Raw genomic sequence first — 26,932 nt, forward strand, 5'->3', positions numbered from 1 at the left:
TGGAGTCACAGTAAACAGTAATGCGTACACAACCTTAGCCTGACGAATGTTAGATCTAGCCCCATGTTTTCACTCGTGTATCAAATTTCATTTTCCTTCACAAGCAGCAAACAACAACTGGCCTACATATCTTGGCTACTTTTCAGCAGCAAATAATTTCTCCATGGCACAGGTGTTTTTGTACTGCAGAAAGCAATCGTGTAATTGTAGACTGAGCAGTTTCTAGTTCTGCTTGCACAATGTCTTTGGCTACACGCTGTGACTGTGAGATTGACGCAGGCACAGCACTGAACTCCACAGTGGAGTACTGAGCACTGACAATCCTGTAACCCTGATCAGATGGAAATTAAAAACTATTAGTGGTCTGATTTGCATGGGGAAGAAGGGGATGGCAAGCCTCCCTCAACAAACTTCATTATTGGCAAAGTCCATTGCCACTGTTGCTGTTTCCCCACCACACTCTTTTATTTCAGCTTTGGTAACAACAACAACAACAACTAGGAACCATGCAATAAACACCAATTGCTAAATGCAAACCCTCTTTCTTGCATTAACATTGAATCTTGCAGCCTGATTTCAATTATGTTTACTCAACATTCAAAGGGACCTACTTTCCAGTAGATGCCGGGGTCTTGAGCCTACCTTTGTACTGAGGTGTGAATCGTTTCATGGCTGCAGGGAGAGTCTCGTAGAACCACTGCTCCTGGGAGACGAGGGGTTTGCAGACGGTGTAGTCATCATACTTCATCATGCTCATGTGGCCTCCAACCTGGTGGATAAATGGCTCCAGCACAATCCATTTTCTAGAATCCCCAAGGTCCAGATTATTCTGCACCACCATGGTGCAGCAGAGGCACTGAAGCACCTCTCTATGTGTCTCTGCCCGTCTCTCTTAGATGCTAAGCCACAAATGGAGAAACAACCCGACTTTCGTTCTGTCTAGCTGGGAATAGAAGATGGCTTGAGGCACTTCACACCAGCAAGTGAGCTCAGTTCTAAAGCGCCTGTGCCTTCTGGCTGCTGGGTAATCCTCTGAGAACTTTTCTGTAACCTAAAGCATAAATTAAGCAGGTCAGTAAACAGGAACAAATTGCTTCCTCGCTCCCAATTCTCCACCGTCCAATGCAATTCCCATAAAGGTCAGACACTTCACAAGCATTATATGTGCTGATTTCTGGGCTAAGGGAAGGCTATATAGCCAGGAAATGAATGCATATTCCACATAACACACTTTTAGAGAGATAGTTACGGGCTGCGTTCCAAGGCCTGAGGTATGTATCCAAGGTGGACCCAATTTAGATTGCATGGATAAGGCTGGCAGAGCAGAAAGGTAAGGAAACATGACCTAGGAGAGCTATCAGGTTAATGTGGCTCCCCTGAAAGCAGCTAGATCAGGGAATTCCTACTGCCAGCTAACATAAAGTTATTAATAAGCTCCTTCTCTCTCCTTATGGAGACTCCTAGTTGGGAGAACAATCTCCATTTGCTTACTGGGGAGCTGCTAATGAGCTTTTCTACTTTGTCTCTGGGACCCCAGGATCAGGACGTCCCCTGCCAATAAAGTGACACATCGGGGAACCCACATAGGATATTCCTCACCCATTAACATCTTGGCATCAACAAAAGTGGTTTTTGCCTTTCCCTCATGGAATCACTTCACCTCCCTGTACCCACATCTTCCCGAAAGAAACCTCAGATCAGGATGTTCCACATCTCCTAACACTATGACACAGGGAAAGGTTTCCCTTTTCCTTGTAAAGCCACAGGACAGTACTTTTCTTTATTTTTAACCTCCTCCTGCAAGGACAATATATTTATATATGCCCTGATGTGACTTCGTGAGGCAAGGGGGAAAGGAAAATGTTTGCTGATGTCATTTTATTGACTGGTGTGGTATGTCCTGATCTGAGTTTTTTTAATAGAAAAACAGAGGAGGGCACACACAGAGAGAGGTGGACTGTCTGTCTTCCCTTGCTCTTTCCCAAGATACAGCATTCACCCCGACCACAAGGAAGGCCCACCCCATGACCAGCAGCAGTGACTAGAGGATGTTCTTGGCTGTTCTTCCATGAGATTGCTCACCAACTTATTCTATGCAAGCTCCAGGACAGACAGTTATGCAACAGGTGAAGGTGGAGCTGGTGCCACAAGAGGCACTGAACCCGCTATGCTGTCTGCTGAGCCACTGTCAAAGGTGCAAGAGCATTGTTCCACCAGCACCAAAAAATGGTGTATGGGAATGCTTTGCTCATGTCAAATAAAACATCCCCTCACTTTGGGAACAATTTTGATTTATTTTTTTGCAGATTTAATATTTACTTGCTTCTTGAAAACATTAACTACCCTACACATGTCTATATGTTTAGATCAATCAGAAGTTATAAAGTGTTCTGTTTTAAAGTCAAGAAAGAAGCAAATGTGTCACCCAAACGGTAATGGAAAAAAATATATATACTAACTTTAGCCAGTAGAGGGCAAGAATGTACGCAACTGGTTCTGTACAATCGGCCTTAAATATCAGGCACAGGGGCAGATCCACACAGTGCAATCTAGTAAAATACACTGGGGCTTCTAAGAAAACAGGATGAGGGTTGGGGCGCAATGCTGCCATTTTAAAATGTATTATAATATATTTATTGCATCCTGATCTTTATTTGTATTTGTACTTTAAAATGTCTGCAAATCACTTGTGCAAAATGTTATGCGGTATAGACATTTTCTAAATAAATGACTTTGAGCCTGACAGCGGCGTAGCGTGGGTTGTCAGCACCCAGGGCAAGGCAAGTAATTTGCGCCCCCTAACCCGTGGATTTGCGCCCCCTAACCTGTGGATTTGCGCCCCCTAACCCATGGATTTGCCCTAACCCCAGATGTTGCGCCCGGTGCGGCCGGCCCCCCCTGCACCCCCCACGCTACGCCACTGGAGCCTGACAAACTGAAAGAAAGCCCCACTGAAATAAAGAAGAGTTGTTTTCAATTAGATATGCTGATTTAAAATATCACCGCCTGATCCTTTTTAGACTTGGCCATTAAGTAGACATGGTTTCTATCCTCCCAGAGGTTGCAGACACAGATAGAATAGAAATTTGGCATATTCAATCAAAATGCAAACAATTGCCCAAAGCTATTAATCACACACAAAATGGTTAAAGTTTGAAATAATTTAAGTGGCTAAAATATCTACTTTTATAATCCACATATAGTCCCTAAAGATGTCAATACTGTATGTCAATATGCTTATCTTAAAAGCATTGAGAGTTGGGCTTCCACAAGACTTACAAAGTCACTTTATACAACAAAATAGTGCCTCTGGGACTCCTCAGATCCATTTCTACTTTTCCATGTACTTAAAATATGGAATTTACCACCATAGAATGTGGTGGTGACCACCAATTTAGACAATGGGTTTTAAATGAAGATTACATAAATCCATTGAGGATAAAGCAACCCATGGCTAGTTAGGATGCCTATATATCATTCTCTGCTGTCAGAAGTAGCAGGCCTTTGAATGCCAGTCGCTGGGGCTCCACAGCAGGACTTTTGTGGACTACCTGTGGGCACCTGGCTGGCCACTGTGGGAAAGAGGATGCTAGACTAGAGAGACCTTTGCTCTGATCCAGTGGGGCTCTTCTTCTGTTCTTACTGAGTTCCAAAATTAATTCTTACATCAGTGGCTGGATGGGGCACCATGGGCGGCTTCACCAAGAGGCAGTAAGATAATCAGCCAGCTTAGCCTATTGTACTGTTATTATTTTGGGTGGGAGGAACTAGGCTGTATGCAAGATCCTTCTAACGCCTGGATCCAGCAAGTGTTAAAACATAAGCCAGGCTATGTTGAGGAGACTGCTTGGGTGATGGACCATTAAGAGAACAAAGGATAGAGAAATGCAGCACAAAAGGAAGTCCAGATCAGCCCTTAATGAATGGCACTATCTTTTCCCAGCCCATAAGAGCTGCATCCTCTATTGCCTCTGAATACTAGTTATAGGAGTCAAGAGTGGGGAGAGGACTCAGGTCATGTTTGCAGGCTTTCCCACTGGATGAACAGAATGCTAGGCTAGATGGGCTTGGGTCTGATTCAGCAGGGCTTTGTAATGTTCTTAACACATTGCACTTGTACCATTGCAGCCCATTAGGCAAATTTGCTCCTAGCTGATGAACTAAGCAAGCCACTAGCCACACATTGTAGCAAGGCACTTATTCCAAACCAAAAAACTGCAAGCAAAGGAAGCCATTTCAGAACGAAGCAAGGAGGACTGTAATGGGCAAAGTAAGTTGCCAGTGAGTACAGTGGCAAATGCAGGGTTATTTTTTGGTGAACAGCAGGGTGTTAAAGCAGTGGTCTTCATTGCTGCCAGGTGGCACAAATAGTTACACATCCAACTTTGCAGTCATATATGTATATTAAGACTTGAAAGCAAACGTTAGTTAGCCTATTCCCAAAGGCCAGATTTGCAGCAGAACTGAGAGTGCAGAGTAAATGGAGCCCCTTTGGTAGTCCTAAAAATAGCCAACTGATTTAAATCTGCTTCCCCCATTGTGTAATTCAGTCTCTCATTGCAGCCTGAGACATTTCAGACAGACAGACAGACACGTCTCTCTGTTGCTTTGTTGAAAGATTGCCCTAGTATCCGATCGAAAGCCCCCTGCAGATATTGGGGAAAGATTTGGTCAACTTCAGCTAGCTCTTTGCTTATTTCCATACAGACATTTCATGCACAAAGACGGGATGTGTAGCATTAGTCCTCAGTGTATTTCTAAATCTACTTTGGCTCCTTTTCCTTCATCTGAAAGAATAACTGTCTTGGGTGACAGAGTGCTGAAAATGAAAAGCTTCATTCTCTGTGAGGAGTCAAGTTCCAGCACCAAGGCCATAAATCCTTGTGTGCACAGACTCTGAGCCCTTTTAATCTTGTATTTCCTTTCCTGAAAGAATATGATGTTCATAAAGTTTATGTCTGGTCCCAGCATCCCTCATGTACAAGAAGCAAAGATACAGTTTGCTTCACTGAAGGATTTATATGGTTGCTCTGCAAAGCTGGAGGATTGCAGACAGCAAGGATGGGAGAGGCATTAGCCAGGATTGATATGCTGCTAAAATGCTGCATCTTTTTGCCTGTGATTGCTTGGGCATTTGGGATAATGGAGGAACTGCTGTTGCTTTGGCAGGTGGTTTGTGTACCTTTAGTAAATTTTCTGTAGCTGTCCCTTGGTCTCCCCCCTGCCATAAGATATATCTGAATAAGTGCCAATATTTTGGGGTGTGTGGCTATAAAAGCTTCCCCCCACTTCCTGCACCATAGTTGGCAGACACTTCTAGCTACCTTCATAAAATGCTTCTGGCTTTCAGCTTTTTTCATTTCAGTATGGATCTAGGCCAGTTTGGCACTAAGTTCTGTGACCACCCTTTGCTAATTTAGGCAAAGGGAGGGTATTTTGCAAATATGCATATGGTACAGAACTACGAATAGGAATCTCCCTTTAGGAGGCTGAGCATATGGCCTGGAATGAACTCAAAAGGTACTGTGAAGCTGATCTCCAATTGCAAGGCTTTTCTGTGCCTTAGTCTTAATTGACTTTAATATAAGGTTACCAGATTCCCCCCCCCCCCCAATGAATCCGGGGACAATTTTTAACTTCAGTAGGAATGATAGGATTTTGTCAGGGGACTGATTTGTAAATCTGGGGACTGTCCCTGGGAAACGGGGAGTCTGGTAACCTTACTTTAATAATGTTTGCAATCAGACCAAATTGTGATCTGAATTTGGTGGCAGCACCAAGGTGGGAAAATCACTTTTTAATGGGGGCATAGGAAGGGCAAGAAGTTTGTCCCCAGTGACAGATTTCTGAAAGAGAAAAATATATTTCACTTCAACACTCTGGTGTTAACACATTTTCCTCTGTAGTCAATCATATTGATTTTGAAGAAGCCAACTTTCAAGTAAACATGCTTACAACAGCAGCTTTATTTTAATTCCCAGTGTAATTAGTATGTGAAAAGTGACTTTCCTTCAAGTAGCGGTCCGTGGAGAACAAGTAGCGGAGATTAAGTTACTTGTCCGGTGTGTGGGTGTGTGCTTCTCCTCTTCCCTCCTCCTCCTCCAGCATCAGCTAGGTCTGAAATATTCTGCTATGAACTGGAGGTTACATCATGGGTTTATTGACAGTCAATACAGATTTATTAGGCTAGCTACCTCTCCTGTTATAACGCAAAACAAATTTGATCTCAAAGGCAGTGATTTTTTTAACCAGAGAGTAGCGGATTGGTCAAAATGTTCCATCACCAAGAGAGTTTTTTAATGGAATGAACTGGTCACATCATAACAAATACTCCCTCTTCACCTCCACAGCAACATTAAGGTTAAGATTTGAGGAACATACCCCTCAACCTAAGAGTTTAGGGTTTCAGCCAAAGACTGCTATCATACAATCTACTCAGCTGTGTAAGCAGATCTCATGGCCTTGGGCTTAGATCTCAAAGGCCTGCTAGTTAGAGACCCCTCTATAATTTTCAATGGGAATAATACCCTTTTTGTGCATGTTATCACTGCCTTTGAGATCAATATATTTATAGAATACAAGGTCTAATATTCTAAATTCTGTGCACTTAAGATTGAAATACTCTTGAAGGTTAGCAAATATTTGGCAGCCTTTTCCCCACTCAGGAGCAATATGGGGATGTTGTAGAAACACTTACGCAGTGGGAACTAGAGAAGAATATTCAGAACGCCCTAAATTCTCTCTAACATGAACAGCAATGCAGTGAAGTTTTGTAGAACTGAACTTAGTAGGTTTCACTTATTCAACCCCCTTGATTCAATGTCTAAGTCTGACCCTTTCTGATCCAAATGAAGGCTGTATACCCAAGTTTAAAGATCAACCCCAACAGTCTACAATTTCAGAGCAAAATCAGAACCTTCCCTCTCTAGAGCTAAAAGACAACCTTGGTGAATGCACAAAATAGTTACTCACCCAGCTGTTCCTTTGATAATCACCAGTATATGCAAAGGATATGGTGGTGCACAACTATCCCAGATTCATCCGAGATGTTGATCCGCTTGGTTTGCTTGCTCTAATGCAGCCTTGCTTGGAAGTCCAGCCTCAGTATGTGAGTTGGGCTGTAAGGGAGGGAAGCGAATTGGAACACAAGGTGTCACCTGATCTTCTTGGAAATTCTTGACAAGCATCTGTTATGTGCAGCCGACAGCTGACGCAACTGGGCTTGGAGGGGGTTAAATGGCGACAAGGAGAAGGAAGAAAAACACTTGTGACATTGATAGGGAAAAACCTGTGACTGTGGGCTGCTTTAATATTTTGCATTTCCTACAAAGGACACTGCTCTGTCTAAGTCAGTGCTACTCAAAGTGGTTGTCCATGGACTGTTGCCAGTCTGTGAGCCATCGGCTGCTGGTCCATGGCGACTCCACCACAGCCCAAGTCGGGTGGGACACTTCAGAGACCAAACATGGTACTTGTCCCTTGCACATTTGGGGGGCATTGGCAGTCCACCACATCAGACAGCTTGAGAAGCACTGATCTTGGCGACAAAATGAACACTGCATGCAGATCGCTGCACACAGGTGCTCACATGTAGTTGGCATTTGCCACAGCTTCTTAACATGTGCACAGCTCATGTGTATGAAATAACATAAAGACATGGGCATTATGGTCAAACATAATGACCCCCAGGTCCCCCACTGACTGTCATTGTTACTTGGAACTCTTCTATAATTCAAGTGAGTAATATATTTATCACAATATTCGAATCAGATTAAGGGACATGGAAAAACGAAACATCGAGTCAGCTGTAAATAAAATTTGCTCCCCCAAGTTTTATGGTTTAAATCCAACAGATAACTAGGTCACTTAGATTGCAAAATGAATAATTCCAGTCCAATGCAGGGCCTTTATGTTACCCCATAGCTTTTGTCAAGGGCAGATATTTAAACATCCCCAGAAACGATAGACATTGCAGATGTTTTTTGAACGTGCTGGACACAGTAGAACATATTCTCTTCTACTGTCCATTGTATACCCAGCTACGCAAACACATGCTATCCCCTTTTCTGGGTAGTCTAACATTACGGCACAATGAAAATATATGATTCTATCTGTCTTACATTAACCCAGAAGTAACTGCAAGGGTGGCTGAGTTTTTATCAATAGTATCTCTTAGAGTGGTGAATGGCACTATTTAGCGGGAAGAAACGCCAATGAAAATCCTCGTTCTTACATATTTTTACATGGCTGTTTATTTGTATATATGTTAAAATTTTATATATGGGTGTTTCATGATGGCCTTTATTTGTAATGCCTAATAAAGGTCTGGAGAAGAAATAGACTGTCATTGTTACCTAGAACAGCTTGCCTTTGGGGGGAAAGCAAAGCATCTGATGCAGCTCAGAGCTGGTTAATGTAATAACTGCTGAAATTTGCTGGTACCATCTTAGGCAGATGCATGGATACGCTTGATTAAAACAGCACAGTCAGAATGAAGGTTCTTGCTCAGTTTCACAGCTGGCATCTCCAAGAACATCCCTTCCTTGCCCCAGCCACAGAAGTGAGATGTGTGCAGTAGCAAGTTGAATGAAAGCAGTAGCTTACACCAAACATCAAGTGTGATCTGCATGCTTTTATAAGGGTCAGGCCTTGTCACATGACTTGCTGTGGCCCATCGCCTTACAAGAGTCTTCTCTGCTCGTCTTGCTGGTTACCCTGAACTTTTCTTCTTTGGACAGAGCTGGTGCTGGCACGCGGATTGAATCTGCCTGACACCCCTCAGATTCCAAATTCAGGAGTCATTGCAAACTTGAATCCTGATACTTGTCCTCCCTACTGCTCTTCCAGCCAGGCATGGCTTTCAAGAACATTCTGTGCTTTCCAGGTGGCTGCAAATGGTGGATACTGCCCACAAGTTTGGTGGTGCTCAAAACCTACCTTTAACAAACAAATCCAAAGTAAAAACAAAAACCAGACTTCACATTATCACACTCATGTAGTTGAATCAGCGCCCTCTAAATGCTGCACTTTCTGTCACTAAAGTGAATTAGCATATCCATTTCATCCATAAACACACATTGAAAGGATGGGGAAAACATCGTACTTCTTCACAACTTTGACTGATCCTACAACAGGATGGTAAAATGGTTTTTAGAGGTAGCTTGAGGAATGCAAAACAATACAAGGTTGCATCTGCAACATTAAAGCACATTGCTTCCCTCATAGAATCCTGGGAATTGTAGCTCCATGAGGGGTAATCTACAGCTCCCATGCTTATCTGGAGGAAACCATGTGCTTCAAATGTATGGCGTGGATATTTCTTAGTCCTTCTCAGTCTCCAGTGAACACATTTCAAATAGGTGAGGGCTCTTAGTCCAATAATTAGTAATAGAATGCTACATAAAAATTTTGAGAAGCAAAAGTATCCAGATTTAATGGAGTGATTTCAATAGAAATTTTAGCCTGAGATTTTGTTGCTGCTGTTGCGATGATAGAAAGGTAGGACTATAGATATATAATCCTGATGTATCGCAAGTATTGAGAGAGACAGAGACTCATCTACACTTCTGCTTGTACTGTCACTCCCCCCCAGAAAATCCACTCCTTAATGTTGAATCGGAGCAAACATTAGCGGAGTTTTCTGCAGATTGATATTTGCTCTGATCAGGGCCAGTCCAAGACATTTTGGCACCTGAGGCAAACCACAAAATGGTGCACCCACTCCCCTTCAGGGAAGAAGGGGTGAGTGAAGTTCTACATCAGGAACAAATGTGTGTGGGGTGTGTGTGTAAAGATCTACACTGGGATTTGCTGCTCCTCTGGATCCTGCCACCTGAGGTGGTTACCTCACCTTGCCCACATGGGTTGGCCAGCACTGTCTCCAATTCAGCAATAAAGAGTTCATTTTCTCAGGGAAAGTGGTGGGACAAAGAGAAAACTGCCCAGATCCATGCATATGAGGCACAGGACAAGAGGAAGTGTGGATGAGCCCAGAGAGAGATTGCACCCGAATTTAATCCCAGTTTCAGTTGGGTGCTGCAGTCAAGAGTCTATTAAAGAAAGATGTTGCATCCAGCCTAGGACGCATGAATGAACAAGAGAACAAATTGCTGGAGCAGAATTCCACAATCCTGGTCTTCATTGCCAGTTACACCCCCTTCCGGTTAGTTTCCCTGGGTAGGGCTCTACTAGCCTCCATTTCTTTGAACTAAATATCCTTCACATATATTCTGCCTTTTTATTAAGTCCACATTGTGTTTTGGGACTCCCAGATGTTATCATAACACACGGATCACTGCTAATAATTAGCACTACACAAAGTGATTCATGTGGCTGAAGCAAATCGAGTTTTGCATGAGGGGGAAGAAAAGTATTCTGTGGTGGGAGGGAGAGGTCATATATAAGCCAGGCTCTGGGAACACAGGGACAGATTAAACAGTTCTTTGAACTAGGATGCCTTGTTCGTTTGCTGGGAAATATATCAAACCCAACCCGTGTCTTCCCCTCTGCATAGCCCGAGGAACCCTGCTCATATCCAGATGTCATTTCTGATCTGACTCCTCAGTCCTTACCTTTAATGTTTTGCCTATGAATTACTTTTTAAACATTTATGTTATGTGGATCTGGAGAACTCCCTTTGAATAACTTTACCTCAGGCTACAGAGGGAGGGAGAGCAAGGTTTTTGCTTGGTTTAAATGATTCTAAAGACTCACTCTGCTGCTTGGGGTGGTGGCAGCGGCAATTTGGCTGCACTGAATAAACGGCATCACTCATAGCCTAAATATTGGAAAGAAAAGGAATGATGAGGACTCCAGGTGACATTAATACATATTTTCTGATGTTACCACATGCATCAGACTGAGATGGCGGAACAGACAGTATCTCTTCAAATGGTAGATTGGGGATACCTCTTTTGAAAGCTTTCCCAAGTTTTTTAAAAAATCCCTACAGATAAAAAACTAGCATATGAGGGAGAAGTGTTCTAGTGTAGCCCTTTGCTTGCTTACTATTTAAAGGGAGTAATTGATTTAGAGAAACATTTAAAAATGTAATCTCCTACCTAGAAGCTGAAGTACCGCAGTCTGTTCTTCAACCACAGCATTCTATTCCTTCATTTTACTGCACAGAGCAGCCTAAGTCACAATGCACTGCGACTGGGATTCATTTAATCAATTTTATTTAATCCTGATTTATATTTGCATGCCAATTAGCCACGGCCAAACCCAAGGGGTCTGCATCTGTTACTGCCAAATATCACTGGTCCAAGGCCTGCCTTGAAATGACAAGAAGCAAGTAGAAATTGTTCACCTAACTCAACATGTTCTGTCTGACTTTCCCTCTTTTTTTCTTGGGTGTGAGTGACAAAACCACTTCGATCATTGCTATAATTCAGTAGGGCTGCTCAATTCCCTAGGATGTTTCTCAGTTAGGTAGGGCTGCTAAATTCACTGAAATGTTTCTCCTCAAACTGCTGGCTCAATTCTGCAAAATTTTAGTAGAATCAGTGTTTATCGCCAACTAGCCTGTTTTTGAGCTTGGGATCCTGTTTGTATGAAGCATGTGTTCCACCACTGTAGTATGGCCTAAATCTAAGGGTAGAGTTCTCACTTTGAGGATAAAATGTTCCACTTTAATGTCATGGCTGATGAGGTCCAATGCAGTGCTAATACGATCTGTGTAGTCCATGGATGTGGTTTTCTGTGTTGAGCTTGGGAGAGCCTTAAGGCATCCCACCAGGTCTAGGCTCCACCAGGCCCCACTGCCAGGCAGCACTGCCAAAGCCTTTAGGATAGGACAATGAAGAAACCTAAATGCAGCCCACATGACCTTTTTTCAAATGAGGACCCTAATATTAAAAACAGGAACAAATCACCTATCTTTTTTGGCCACTATTTTGGAAAAAAAAATTTAGTTTGAATAATCTTGACTTCATGACTTCCAGTATGGCAAATAGCCATATTGGAAAAGAAACTAAAAGAAGCCAGAGGACAAAGTATGACTTTTCCCAATTTGGTTTTCTTTTGTTTCCTATACAAATAAATTTGAACACAACCACCCCATCCCTACAGTGTGTCAAGTTATTTGGTTACAAAAAGCTTGTAAAGATCGACTGCTTTGCTTTATGTACATATTTCTTTACCACACACATATTTTTACTCTGTATTGTATAAGATTTTCCTGTTATATACTATTTGTTTTATGTTTGTTATTGAAAAGCAATAGAAACTTACATTAGAAATAAATAAAGTTTACAGCAGGAGGCTCTCGGCATTAAGTTTACTGCACTGTATAACAAGGCTTCACATCTGAAAGTTGCAAAAGACGTATCAGTCCTGCATAGATAGATCAAAGAACTGTGGAATCACAGAATCATGCAACTGCAGGGTTTCTGAGGGTCATCTAGTCCAACCACTGAAATGCTGCCAGCAGTGATTTGTTTAGTCCAAATATTCAAGCCGGCCTTTTCTTTAAAAAGGAAAAAGAATGTATATCATACAATGAAAACAATCATTAATCCCCTATTCATTTATCTTTGTTCAGAAGTGTCCACTAATGTCAAGGTGACAGTGTTTTTGCTTTCCTTAATAGACTTTGGCAACTCAAGGATAATATTGCCTGACTATGGAAAGTCAGTATCCTTCCCTGCGCCACAGTACTTTTCCTAGTGATTTCATCTCTTTTTATATCTCAGTGACCAGAATAGAGGAATGGAGATTCCAGACAGCACTTCACGGTATTCTCCGTGGCATTCACTTGTGTAAACCCAATGCGAGTCTCTAAATAGTTTCTAACAAAGGTTTCTGACCTCTTCTTTCACCACCACCCCTGCTTCGCTGAAGGCTGGCTGTAGGATTTGTTGGTCTGGTCTCCTGGCCACACCATGATGTGTGTTGACTAGCCGTACAACATATACACTACTAGTAGGCCTCAATGGAGTCCCATGTGATTCAAGGGGTCTCTGCAGATTCTGTGTGCAAAGGGTGGTCAGCATTCAATCTACACAGGCAGGAAAGGGATCCATGTATAGATTACAATGATCTTTAAAACATATTCTTCATAAATGCAGCCAAAGGGGAAACAGACCCCTAACCCAGACTGTCGACATTCCATCTTGGACCTCAGGATTGCTTTACCTAAAATGAAATATTTCAGAATGCAGTTGCTGTCAGGGGAACCAATATTTCCGCATCATTGCATAGCTATGTGACTGCCCTGTTCATGAGCTGAATAAAGAGCATTATGACTCTCTCATGCTAAAAAGTCACCATCTCCCATTCAGCAATGCACTGCATTCATGTCTAGCATAAATTGCTTGGTTTATGTACTCCGCTAAACGTACAGAGTATGTATTGTCGGATGGTATTTTGTATTCCCATTACTTTTTGTTCTTTCTTACACTGTGGCTTACTATTATTATGAAGCAGCCGAAGACCCATCACACTGAATGCTCAATTCCATATATATGTATCAGATACATCTAGCATGCTGCTGACAAGAAGCTCATGTCAAATAATGAGTAAACATCTCTAGAACCATACAGGGGTGGGGTGTTTTTTTCTCCCACCACATTGGTATAAACAAACAATGCAGCTATTTGGAATTTGTCCCTAAATTTCTTTTTACATAATCTATTTCAGATATGATGAATCTTCTTTTTCATTGAAGGCTGTATACCCTTGAGGAAAATATTTTGGCGTGTCTTATGCCAGTAGTGGGGAGCCAGAGCCCATATTGGGAGTGACACAACTGCTCCTTTTCTCTCTCTTTCTGTCACCTCCCTTTCCCCCCTATTTCCTTTCTCCATGCCATAACACAGGCATAGCCAAACTTGGCCCTCCAGCTGTTTGGGGACTACAACTCCCATCACCCCTAGCTAACAGGACCAGTGGTCAGGGATGATGGGAGTTGTAGTCCCCAAACAGCTGAAGGGCCAAGTTTGGCCATGCCTGGATTAGGCTGAGGGCTCCAGATTAGAAAAAGGAACCCTTCGATGGATGGAATTTTCTGCTTGCTGGTTATAGAAGCTTCCCTCTTTGTGGAGATCTAAGCCTAAAGCAATATTTAGCCGTATGTTTGTATTTTGTATTAACCCCTGAAAGTGAAGATCCTGTCAAAAGCTGTCACGTTGCAATTAAGATTTCATCAGGGTCTTCAATGTTCCTTTTTATTTCTGCTGTTGACTGTGTTAGCCTGCAACTGTTACTTAACACATGCCAGTCCTCTTCTGTACTTGTGCAGTGACATAACTCACATGTCTGTGATAGAAGGAAGCAGACACATTGGCAGCTGGTGGCTTATTGAAACAGCAAGGCTCAACATTCGCCACATGCTGTGGGAGGGAAGGATCCATAGGGAGACAAAGGTCCCTTTGAAAGGTGCAAACAGGTGTTAAAAGGCTTTCAGGCTCATGTCTATAGGCTTGGGGCAGGACCAGAGTTCCCCTTGCTCTTTAATGAAGCCATTGATAACTATGCAAGATAGGTGTAAAAATTACCATCGTGTTTTATACTTTCTTCATAGGGCTGCAACAGATCTGTAGGCTTGAGGAAAACTCCACAACCAAAATCAGAGTTCAGGGGAAAATGCATTAAAAATACAGGATTCTCTATTACAATAAAACTATCGTCATATATACAAAAAGGCAAATAATAAAGCCTTACTAGGCCAAATCCTATGTAGTATATTTTAGAAGTATTTTAATAAATCCTTAATAGGCCAGATCCTGTGCTGCATATTTTTGAAATATGCTGCAAAGGATTTGGCCTGTTAAGAATTGATTACTGAAACATTTGCAGATATTATAATTATGTTACTGCAAAAAATAAAATAAAATCTGTAGTTTTTAAAATACATTTTTTTTATTGACTAGGGTTTTTTTTGTGTGTTAAGGACTATTTGTGCCTCAGTTCTTTGCATATTTATGTTAAGGACAATTCAACCCACATTCAGAGTCTGGCATGTGAACGATAAGTACCGGAGCTGCAAAACTGTAAGTACTGGATTAGTACTGGAGCTGCCAGACTTACAACTAAATAACAGAACATTGTCTCCACACATTGCCTTCTCTTGTAAAAAGCAATTGTTCCAGATTCCTGCCCTAAACCCTATTTACTGCATGAATGGAAATGTTATCCTTAAAAATCTTCTAAATGGTCGAATAATTGCTACATAGAACAGCCTGGTTTTCATTTCTTTAAGAAAAATGTTTTTAAATAGAACTTCATTCTGCATTTAGAAATTGCACAAATAATTCCCCATCATCTCCCAACCCACGCCCCTGTTTTCAGCTACAGGCTGATTCATTCTAGCACACCAAGCCTTACATCCTGTATGCTGAGTCATGATCCAACCCTTCAAATGCCAACACTAGTGGAAAGAGTCAGGCTGACAACTTTCCTCTCAGGGCCAGTTCAATCATGCGTGCTTTTCCCTTTCTTTCCCTGTCCATGTGTGAACAGTCTTAGCTATCCTGGGGCAAGAAGTCATGTGGACAAATGTAGCATGCAAATTCAGAGCTCATACTTAACTCCGCAACAATTCCCATGGTGCAGCAGTGCAAAATTGCTATGCCTGTCTATTCCAAGTAACACGAATGCCAAGTAATGTCCAAGGATGGCCGGGACTATTCAAGTGTACACAAAAAGAGTGCCGCAATTAAGTGCAATGGGGAAGAAGTTGTTCATGGGCGAAGAGATTTACGCTTGATAAAGATAATCATTTCCTCAGGTGAAAGCAGTTTTGCCCTATTCTGGTCTGAACATACCAGGGAAATATTTGATAAATCCGTCATTGGCCAGGGAGTAAATAGCAAATTGGAATGAAATTGTGGTGATATTATGATCTAATTATAAATGCTGCACAGGGACATTCTATGCCAACAACAAAGAACGGGCTCATTTTAATAGTTAGCTCCAAGTTATCTGAAGTGTTTAGATGGTTATTTCAACCAAGTGTGAAAATTACAGCATGCTTAGTACCCTCTTGCTTCTGTGCTTCTATTAATAACAGTGCTGTGGCTCCCCTAAAGCTATAATCTGTGACCCTATGTGTCCCTAAAATGGCTGTCATCCTTCTACTTTTGAGTCCACATTTTACCTATCACACCTTATTTAAGACTGGATTAATTCTTATGATTTACCTATCCTACCATGTGGCTGGATGCCTTTGAAATTCCCCACAAATGGAAGCATGGTAGATGTTATGACATAGACAGAGAGGGTGGCCATTTTGTCAGCCAAGGAGAAACTGATAATATAAATAACAGGTTTAGCACAAGAGCAACGGGCATGGGCTTCATCTTATTTCACATTTCTGATATGGCATAAATGTTTCTGTATATGTATGCTCCCTGAGTGCCTTTGATAGATGATAGTGGCAACTTAGGAACATAAAAACAGCCCTTCTGGATCCAACCAAAGGCCAGTCTGGTCCTATTTCTCACAGTAGCCAAACAGATGCCTCTCTGGGAAACCTTCTGTTTCTTCACAGCGGCTGGAATTCAGGGCAGCACCCAAATGCAGTAGGACCGGTGGTGTATCATTGCTATAACAATGTTACATGACCTTACCAGAGTCGGCTGAAGACATTTTTCTTGTGGAACAGCAAATGTCCCCCGTCAATCTCCCTGCCCCCTCAGGTCAGGATACAGGATGTACCTCAGGCTGGTCAAGTTACTTTGGGGCAGATAACCACACCAATTCTTCACTTCTTCCTTGGCAGTGAGAAAAGAACAATAATAACTTTAACAACAACAACAACTTCACAAATTAAAAAACTAACACCTTGATACCCTTTCAGGACATCCAAAAACAACTGCCTGAGGTGGCTGCCTCACTCTATTTAAGGACTGCTTCCTTGATTCTAGCTGGGCTATAAATTTATAATTTGACATTTTCTCTCACAGCAACTAGAATCACAAGCACCAAACAGCTTGCTTACCGTCCCCTAGTGACAGCTTCTGAGCCATTTATTTGTGCAGCTACTGCGACGCACCAGACGGTGCTGAGGTGTTGCTTACAGTGATATTTTAGCTGGTCTTTATCCAGGCCAAGAAAAAGCAACTACATAACTAGGCCAAATACTGGTGATAATCCCTGACTTGCCCATATCAGCCACTGGGCTTTTAAAGCAGTCTTGTCAGATGGAATTGAAGGTGCTTTGGTTAGAAGGCAGTTCGGTTAGAAGGCAGCCACAGAATGAAACATTTGCTTTCCCACCTTCCTGCCTCCAGCCTAACACCCTGGTACCTCCATGAAACGTCATAACTGGCACATGCACTGCTATTGCTAACTTGAAGACTGGTCCCCTTTCCACACCAGTAATGCTAGGGTTTAGATGGAGATGAGCGAACAATTCCTTATTCTGCTTTCATAGCTTAATGTTAATGTTTACATATCGTAATGATGTTATGCAATAAAAACATTTTAAACTATTATTATTTTAAAATTTAAATTTTATTAATAGCAATACAACTATACAACAACAACAACAACAACAGCAACAACAGTTCTGAAGATGACTTTCTAAACAAAAGCTTGCCTCCATTACTTTATGGACTAGCCAGTCCCGCCAAAAGCTCTAATCCACTATCTCTCTTTCTCTTCCTAATATGAGGGATGCTTCTTGCAGACTAAAATGAATGACCTGTGAAATACCTGTGCCACCTGTTGGACACGGAAAGAAATGGCACACAACCTTGTTGCATTGCAGCAAAAAGAGCTGTTGCAGCAAGTCTAGTCTCGGAAAATAAGACAAGGGGACCAGCTTCACTCTACTCTTCTACTCTACTATTGCAGTAGAGTTGCTCATCTGGAAGAAACCCGCCAGCACTTTCCTATCACCCAGCCATTAGTGATTCCCTCAGATGCAGGAGGAGGCAGGAGGGACAGCAAGCCAAATAACCATGCACAGATGTGAATTTGGGGAAATGCGAGCACTGCGATTGCACTGGGCACACAGTAGAGGAGGAGGCCTTCTCAAAGCCCAGTTAATGCTTGCCCAGCTTCAAGAAGGAGGTGTGAGGGCTCTGCCAAGGACCTAGACTCCTCCTTTCCAAAGCCAGCCAAGCACTTACAGGACCCTGACAGAGCCTCACGCCTCCTTCCCAAAGCACGGCTTAAACTGGTGCCACAAGGCTGGAGGAAGTTGTCTAATGGCCTTGCACAGGGTGGCATATTACCCTTGCCATGCATCAAGGGAAAAGGCAGATACCCTTGCCAGCCAGCTACCTCCATTTTCTCACTGTGCTTGAACAGCTAAATGGCAGGGGAGTGTAGGACCCATCCTCCACACGCCTTATCATGTCCTGAGCCAACTGCACATATTCCAATATCCAGAGCTTTATGGTAAAACACAGGCTTCAGCCAGCCCGCTGTTGTCCCTTGAGTTTTGTCATGTCCTTAATTTGGTCATGGCACCCTACAGTGTGAACGTGTGTGGGGGGAACTACCATAATTTGTTTTCCAGGATCTTCCTGTTCACGCCATTGATGTGGCTTGGCTACTGAGAAGTTTCACATTACCAGAACAGCCATCTCATTGGCAACACCTGTAATAGTGAGCTTTACTTACAGCCTCAAAATCAAATAAAACAGTGGCTCTGTATTCAGAACCATTTGATTCATGCCAACGTGCCATGGAAGGAATTTTGCTGCAGTTGGAATCTGAAGAAGTTCCTTAACAAGGCTCATTATGGTGGCTGCAGGTGTCCTGGGCTCAGAATTATGAACGCCAGAGGTTCATTTTCACCCCACATGTAACTGTCACCTCATCAGAGCCTCCTTCAACCCACCAAGCTGCCTGAATGTAATTATAGATTAACTTGACAGACTAACACTCCCTACCATAGCCTCCTGGGTAAAACAGCTGCACATCTAGGGGGGGAAAAGGTCACGAGATAACTTTCATTCTGCTGCGTGCTGTGGGCTTCAGAATAACCACAGTCCCTGGCCCTGCAAGTGATAAATTAATAGCTGTAAAACTCTAACTTGCTTCAGTCAATCTCACATAAACTGGTAAAGAGAGATGATGATGAGCTTCTGTGCTCTGGCTGCCAGAGTGTCATTAGCTTTTTGTTACATCAAATAAGCACCCTGGAAAGGAGTCTGAGATGAGCTTGTGGCATTGCCATCATCTCATGTTTGTACTGATATAAGCACACATTTCTTCACTGATTGTTCTCCTACACCCTCCACACTATGGAAGAACAAGCATAGATGTGTCACCACGTGAGTGGATGAGATTATTATTTTTTAAATGTTCCTGCTGCCTGCTATAGCAGTGACAGGCAGTTCTAACATTTCCCTTTGAGAAACAGATAGTGTGGAAGCAATGCTTTACAGCAAAAGTGCCCATGCCAACTTGATTCGGTTGCTTTGAATGGGGCAAGTCCAGACTTCTTGTTTTCACTGGGCTGTATCCACTGCACTAAGTCACACAGTGGAATACTTGCTACACTGGTGATTCCCCCCCCCCCCCCCGTGCCAGCAGAATATTGATGCATGAGGGAATGCATAAGCAGGTTTCTGGTAACCTGGTTGCACAATGGATTGTGCAATCTGCTGCCCAACGAGTTTCTGCTGGTGCAACTGTTGTGTTGGAGCCCTTCCTCCAGAGCTCAGCAAAACCACCCTGCCAGGAGTGTCAGCTTGACCTGCAACCATGGGTGTCTGGGGTTGTGGGTGCCATGCAGCATGCATGGCCCTGGCAGCAAAATTTGTGTGTGCCCAGCCCCTTCGTAGGAAATTTTGTGGGTGCTCTGGCACCCAGGGCCCCAGGGAGTTGGCACCTATGCATCCTGCCCTGCCTCTCCTTTTCTCGTTAGCTGTAAAGGTGTCACAAGAGTCTTAGTTGTTTTTAGCAGGTACATTGTGTATACAGTGGTACCTTGGGTTACATACACTTCAGGTTACATACGCTTCAGGTTACAGACTCCGCTAACCCAGAAATAGTGCTTCAGGTTTAGAACTTTGCTTCAGGATAAGAACAGAAATCATGCTCCAGTGGCGCGGTGGCAGCAGGAGGCCCCATTAGCTAAAGTGGTGCTTCAGGTTAAGAACAGTTTCAGGTTAAGAACAGACCTCTGGAATGAATTAAGTACTTAACCCGAGGTACCACTGTGTGTGTGTGTGTGTGTGTGTGTGTGTGTGTGTGTGTGTATTACTGTTTCCCCCCCCCCTTCCTTTTTAAAAGGGTCATAGAGATGCTTTATTGTTTGAGCCCTTTATTTGCTACTTTGGAGACCAAAGACTTGAAAGGTGGTATATAGTTGGAAATAATGAATAAACACACTGTATAAATAAATGTTGGCTTAATTATGCACCAAGAGGTATTGCGCAGGGAATGTTGTGGCACCTCAGGGGTTCTATGCTCTAAATCCATGCAACGAAACAACACTCTTATGTGAGCTTGTGCATGCCTACAATCCCCTGCACAAAAGTTTCAAAAGAAATACAAAGGAAAAGGGAACATCACCCCTAAAGGCTGTAAATGAATCCCAGATAAAATATAGTGTCTCTGGCACAGTTGTGCCAAGTTCGGCTCAAGCACACCTCATTAGATCTGGGTCTAGCTTGTTAAGCACACCTAGTGCTGTTTCAAAATGGTTGCCTCAGAAACCCTCTGCTTTTATGAGTGATAAGCTGGCTTATTTATAGACCAAATATGCACCTGCATAATATGTTCAGCCAGTATTATTTGCAGACTCCTACATTTGAGGAGTGGAAAAAACACACACCTTGAAATTAGCTCTTCTTGAAGCCTACAAGATGCAAGCTGAGGTGAGCTACTGTAGTGCAGCGGAGCTGGACAGCTCCTCCTGTTTCTTCCTTGTAATTGTTAGTCCCTCTTTGCCAAACTCTGCATCTCTTTCTCCATGTGCCGTGAGCTGGCTCTCTTCAGCCAATTGAAATCAGCAGAGCCTCTGTGGTTTCAGTGGCATGAACTGCCAATATGCAGATATGTGGTCTGACAACTTGTCTAGCTCACCTTCATAACAAACGCTGTGGTGTGAGAGAGAGGACATGTAGACTTCGTGAGCCCTCTCTCCCCTACAAGAGTCCACTTCCCATTCCTTAGCAGCACCTATCACAGGGGTTTTCAGTTAGTCCAGGTCCCATTTTTTCACAATGCTTTTTATTCCTTGTGAAAATCCTAGTCCATATCCTTAAACAGGCAGACAGACAGGTGACAGACATCACAGGGACAACTAGACACCCCCCCATTGAGATTTCACTTCTCTTATCAAGCTAGGCTTAAAAACCCCCTCAAAGTTGAGAGCTTTCCATTGGCCCCATTCATAACTGAGGGGACAACCCTGCCTTGCGCTCATGCAATTTCATGCAATGCTACTGAGCCCCATGGAGTCCCCTCTCTGGCTCTGTAACCAGTCAGGGCAGGAGTCCAGCATATTTTCTGTTCCCCATCCAACCTGTCTACTCCAACACAGCATCCCAGCCTGGTATTTACTCAGGTTTGAAATTAATCCTGCACTGGCCCTTGCCCCTTAAAAAGGGTCTCTACTGCACCCTCCGATGGCCCCTCAGCAAGTGCAGGGCTGAACTCACAGCAGGATGGATGGTGCTGAGTTTCAAAAGCAACACCCACCCGAGATGGAGCAGGTTCTTCTCTCAAACCACAACAGTCCATTTTATGAGTCAAGACAGAATTCCAACTGGATTTGGGCTTTCTTTTGCCAAGCCAGTACCCACTAGAGTTTTCAAAGGACTTGTCAGAAGCCACACCAGGTTTTGTTAGATTTCCATTGGCTGAGGCCTGACAACACATGGACAAAGGTCTTTAAGCACCAATGACATCGGTATGTGTTACAGAGTGGCAGCACTGGTGGTGGTGGTTCGGTGTGTGCGCAGAAAAGTCCTAGTTCATGCGGCACAAGCTACAGTTTGCACTGGAAAGCCCTGACTAATCATCTTTTCTCAGAAGGAATCTCTCCCTGCTGCAAAAAAGACATGTGTGCAATCATAACATGATAATTTAAATGTGATTTCATACAATTCCCTACACGCAATGTCTGAAGAGGCATTCCTGCTATACTTGGTAAGGAATTATATTGCTGTGTCTCCACTAGTGTCTAGCTTCCAATGATCCTAAGATTACGATACATAGTGTATCTCTTACATCAGTGAGATGTGGTGTTAGATAATCCACTGCTGACACTGCTCCTCACATCACATAATATAGACTTGGACATTACAATTGCACTAGCAACCGCACCCATCTGTGGCACTGGTTACTCGGGTATTCTGCATGGATCTGTTACAAAAAGCCCATCCATGGATTGGCGCTAGTGGAGACTTTCTCCTTATTTCCATTTAGCAGCAATCCTAAGAGCATGGAACTCTGATTCCTTTTGTAGAACTTGGTCAGACACTTGTGCGGCAGCTCCTGTGCCAAGCCAAATGAATGTAACATTGTGTGCATTTTATAATGTATGATTATTTGAAGAGATTAAATTTTCATGTCGAGTACATTGTGGTGCCAAGAGACGTGTCCTTTGCAAGTTATTATATCATTAAGACATGCAGAGCTGAGGATTGCTGAACAAGAAGTCTATGAAATATGGGGAGGTTGTGGCCTTTGCAAGGTCCCTGGGGCAGCTGGCCATGCAGAGTACCACAGCAGAAGGAGTCGCAAAGCACCAGAGCCAATTACTCAGCCACTTGTCAAAAGCACAGCACTCTAAGGGGAGACCAGGCCTGCTTTTGATTCAAAGTATGCTAATAAGCACTAATTATAGGCACAAAGATATTATTACTCTTGGCCATTGGCAGCCCAGAGTAGTCTGCATTATGTTCTTGGCACTTGGAGCTGCTAAGGTAGGAGACTCTAGATCTGTAGCTTGTGCTCTGTTGCTGTGCAGCCTATTTGGCTAGAGCATCCTAGCTGTGTTTGCAGCAGCAACGTCTTATTTGGGGCTGAGACTTTCAGTCAGAGTTTTTAGTTACCAGATTTCATCTGAAGACAAGTTATGCAAGTAACTTGGCCTCTACTTGTACAAACACCTAACGATTCTGGACTCAGTGAAATCTGGCCTTTGACCCCAGGCCTTGCCCATGTGCCACAATTAAAAAACAAAAACAAAAGCTGGCATCCAAAATATGCACTGGCTTGTTATGGCAGTTTGAATTGGTGCTCAGAGTAATAACCAATTATATCCAAACTACCCTTGTGCTGTCAACTGGAGCTTTGACTGTCGAGGGATCACTGTCATTGTGAAATCATGCAGACTAAACTATTGTACACTGGTAACTAGGGACAGGTGAATCTGTCAATTTCAGTTTCTCATTTTTACTCTCTTAAGTTCTTTTCTCCCCATTTCCACATCAGTTTGTGAATTTTTTAAAAAAGAAAATAAGTCCTCAAGAAAATTCAGCAGCACTTTAGTGTGAATTTCTCCTAATATGCACATCTTTATTTGGAACTTTACCTGATGCACACACTTTTGAAAAGCGATTTCCCATAATGTAATGCATTTCTGTAGGCTATTTTTGGAAATATATGCATTTTATGGAAACTTTACCTTAGTATTTGCATATTTGTGCACATCGCTTTGCTGAAGAACTACACTGCAAAATTAAGAGAAGTGCAAATTTCACAGGGTTGCGGTGTTTCAGTTTGGAAAATGCAAATTAGGTAAGTTTGCCTAAAAATGTGAACCTTTCCCACCTCCCTGTTAAGCCACACTAAAGCATACCCTTCTTCCAACTGGGGGCTTAGACACACTTAACCTTTCCCTCACTTTTCCCAGGCATGGTCCACTATTTACCGTATTTTTCGTCCCATAGGACGCTCCGTCCCATAGGACGCACCTAGTTTTTTGGAGGGGAAATAAAGGAAATCCCCCCTTTATTTCCCCCCCGCAAACCAGGTCGGGGAAACCAAACCAGGTCGGGGAACAGCGGTATGGCGGCACTCCGCCTCCCCGCTGTCCCCTGTGCTTGTGAGGCTGGCGCGGGGGAGAAGCGTGCTTCGGATGTCTGCCCGGCGGGAGGGGCGCTCTGCTTCAGGGCGCCCTGCGCGTTGGGCGGCAGGCTGCTATCCGCAGAGTAGGGAGCCCTGCAAGAACTCCCGCAGGGCTCCCCATGCTGCGGATGTCTGCCCAGCACGCGGGGCACTCTGCTTCAGGGCACCCTGCGCGCCGGGCGGCAGGCTGCTATCCGCAGCCTAGGGAGCCCTGCGGGACCTCCCCCAAGCTCCCCAGGCTTGCTGATAGCTTCCTGAAGCCTAGAGAGTGAGAGGGGTCGGTGCACACCGACCCCTCTCACTCTCCACACTTCAGCGAAAGCCTGCATTCGCCCCATAGGACGCACACAGATTTCCCCTTCATTTTTGGAGGGGGAAAAGTGCATCCTATAGGGCGAAAAATATGGTAAATCTCCATGTTTGAGAGCCCTTTTCTTTTTTGCCGGGAGCGTTCTCTGTGAAAACCCATTCTTTAAAGCTATATTGGAGCAAACTTCAATCCATGGGAAACCTGAATTGACGTTTGCTCTGATTCCGCTTTAAAGAGCTGGTTTTCATGGGGGAAACTCTGGGCAATAAATAAATAAAAATAAATGCTTGGGTATGGAGCATTAAAGTTCAGACCTCTTCCTGGAAAGAACAAGTGTGGAGAAGCTCTGAGTTGACTTCAGCCCTTTAAACAGATATTTGCAGCAGTCCTAGACACAACTACCTGGGAGCAAGTCTTATTAAATACAGTGAGGCTTACTTCTGAGTAGACAAGTATAAGCTAGCCATTAGAATAGGAATCTGTTTACATACCCATCAGAAATTTTATTCCATCCCACATTGGTCAAATTAATTTCCCAGGTTTCAGTCTGCATGATCTCAGGATATTTATTAATAACAATCAAGTCCCACCCCGGAAACCTTATCCAGGATGTGTGTTTGGAGCTGTGTGTGGGTTGTGTAATCCTGTTTCTAGGCTTCATAAGCAGGTCTGCTCGTCCTTATCTGACCCATGTGGCTATCCTGTTTTGCTGGAATGCTAATTTTAGTTGTGTGGCAGAAGAGGGCTGAAAATATGTCCCACAATTTGGACTATAAAACTTTTATTTTTAAAGTGATCGTAATAATAGCAGCCCAAACCAAGGCACCATCTGAAAGGGCAAATTTAGAGACCCAGGATAACACATTGTGCAGTGCATTGAAGCCCATTGATTTCAGTGTGCTTCAGCATGCTTAACATTGTGTTGGACTGTGGCCCAGGTATGTAGCTAGGCATGTGGCTGTCATAGCTAATGTCTGAAGAAGGGTTATATTTGTATGACAAAAATGGCTGCAATCTATGTTTGGCTGCCTTTGCAATGTTATATGTGCTATAAAACTCATATATAGACAAACACATGTAACTTTAGCTCCAGTGACATTAGCATTTGACCTGGACATTTGGAATGAAAAGCTGAAATCTGCAAGGCACGTTGCTTGGATAGCCCTGATAAATCTCCCCAAACCCTCAGTTTTAAAATCCTCTGCAAAATCATTCTCTCAGCAATCCTTATCATTTGGACTGTAAGAGCCTTCAGTGAAGTTTGCCCAATTCAGGCATATCTTGTTATTTTCAGATATATGGGTGCTTTTAGCTAAAGGGTGAGAAATTGACCATTTCCCAATACGGCAGCTTTCCCTTACCCTGGATATTTTGGATCTTTCATATGCTTGTTACAGCTGTAAAATAAACATCCCCTGCAATTTTCAGCTTTATATTTTAAACGTTCAGACTGGGCCTAAACTTTTCCTAAGTATATTGGACTGCTAAGTATTAGTTCACACATTCTGCAGAGACATGCCTGAGCCAATGCATTTCCAAACACCTGTTTGATGCAAGCACACTTTCCTTATTTAGCTGAACATTTTAAAACAAAATCCTAGATGTATACAGTATCTAATGTGTGAAGGAGCCCTTATCATTGAAGTCTTACACATGAGTCACTTCCACATGGGAATGAAACCATTATCTGCAGCAATGCTATCCATCTGCCTTGTAAGCTCTCGTTCCCTTGGGTGTTGAGAATGTCATGGATTAATGCCTTCTAGGAATAGTTTATACAGACCTATTTGCCATGTGCTATCTCTTACAAAGCACGTTGCAAGAACCATGTTCAAACTTCTGTTCTGCAAGGAGAATTTAGTTAGTGTAAAGGGGACGGTGGACATGTCTACTGACTTTTTGTTTTTTTTAGGCAAGTTAATTGAGTGTCACAGCCCTTCTCAGTTTTATTTGCTCTGCTTTTCAAAAGGACATGATTTAGTTCATCCTTAATCCACCTGGTTGGGCCTGATAGGAGCTGTACTCCAAAACTCCAAGTTGGGGAAGGCTGGTTTAGTGGAATGATGCTTGCATCCATCTGCTTAACCACTATGTCTTATGCTGAGTGCCATCATGGCCAGGAGTCTGGCATTTGTAGAAATATGTTTAGAAGGTGTTACCTGGCTCCAATACTTTCCAAAACAAAGGATAAGTACCTTCTGGAAACTTAAAACAAACTTGGACAGACATTACCTGAAAGCAAGTACAGTCGTACCTTGGAAGTCGAACGGAATCTGTTCCGGAAGTCCATTCGATTTCCAAAATGTTTGGAAACCAAAGCGAGGCTTCTGATTGGCTGCATGAAGCTCCTGCAGCCAATCGTAAGCTGCAAAAGCCCCATTGGATGTTCGGGTTCCAAAGAAGGTTCACAAACCAGAACACTCACTTCTGGGTTTGCGGCATTCAGGAGCCAAAACGTTCAACTCACAAGACGTTTGGGATCCAAGGTACGACTGTATTGTGTTACAGTGTGTATGTGTTGTTTTACAGACCAACCTTGGACCTTAAACACACCTGACCAGCTGTAAAAATGATAAAATCATCATCATAATCTGAACTACTGTATAATAGGTAAAGGTAAAGGGACCCCTGACCATTAGGTCC

At 43.1% G+C, this 26,932-nt stretch overlaps 1 protein-coding gene across 1 annotated transcript in view; it reads right to left on the reverse strand.

Annotated features, from left to right (window-relative positions):
* IP6K3 (inositol hexakisphosphate kinase 3) overlaps positions 1–7,119 on the reverse strand; it is a 28,274-nt gene extending 21,155 nt beyond the window's left edge. The window contains exons 1-2 of the mRNA XM_028734049.2: positions 6,973–7,119; positions 643–1,051 (exon numbers count right to left, since the gene is read on the reverse strand). Of these exons, the coding sequence (XP_028589882.2) occupies positions 643–841 (199 nt within the window). The 5' untranslated portion in view covers positions 842–1,051; positions 6,973–7,119. The remainder of the gene's footprint in view (positions 1–642; positions 1,052–6,972) is intronic.
* Between the last annotated feature and the right edge of the window lie 19,813 nt (positions 7,120–26,932).

The sequence above is a fragment of the Podarcis muralis genome, chromosome 5 (assembly GCF_964188315.1).
Source record: "Podarcis muralis chromosome 5, rPodMur119.hap1.1, whole genome shotgun sequence".
Classification (NCBI taxonomy): domain Eukaryota; kingdom Metazoa; phylum Chordata; class Lepidosauria; order Squamata; family Lacertidae; genus Podarcis; species Podarcis muralis.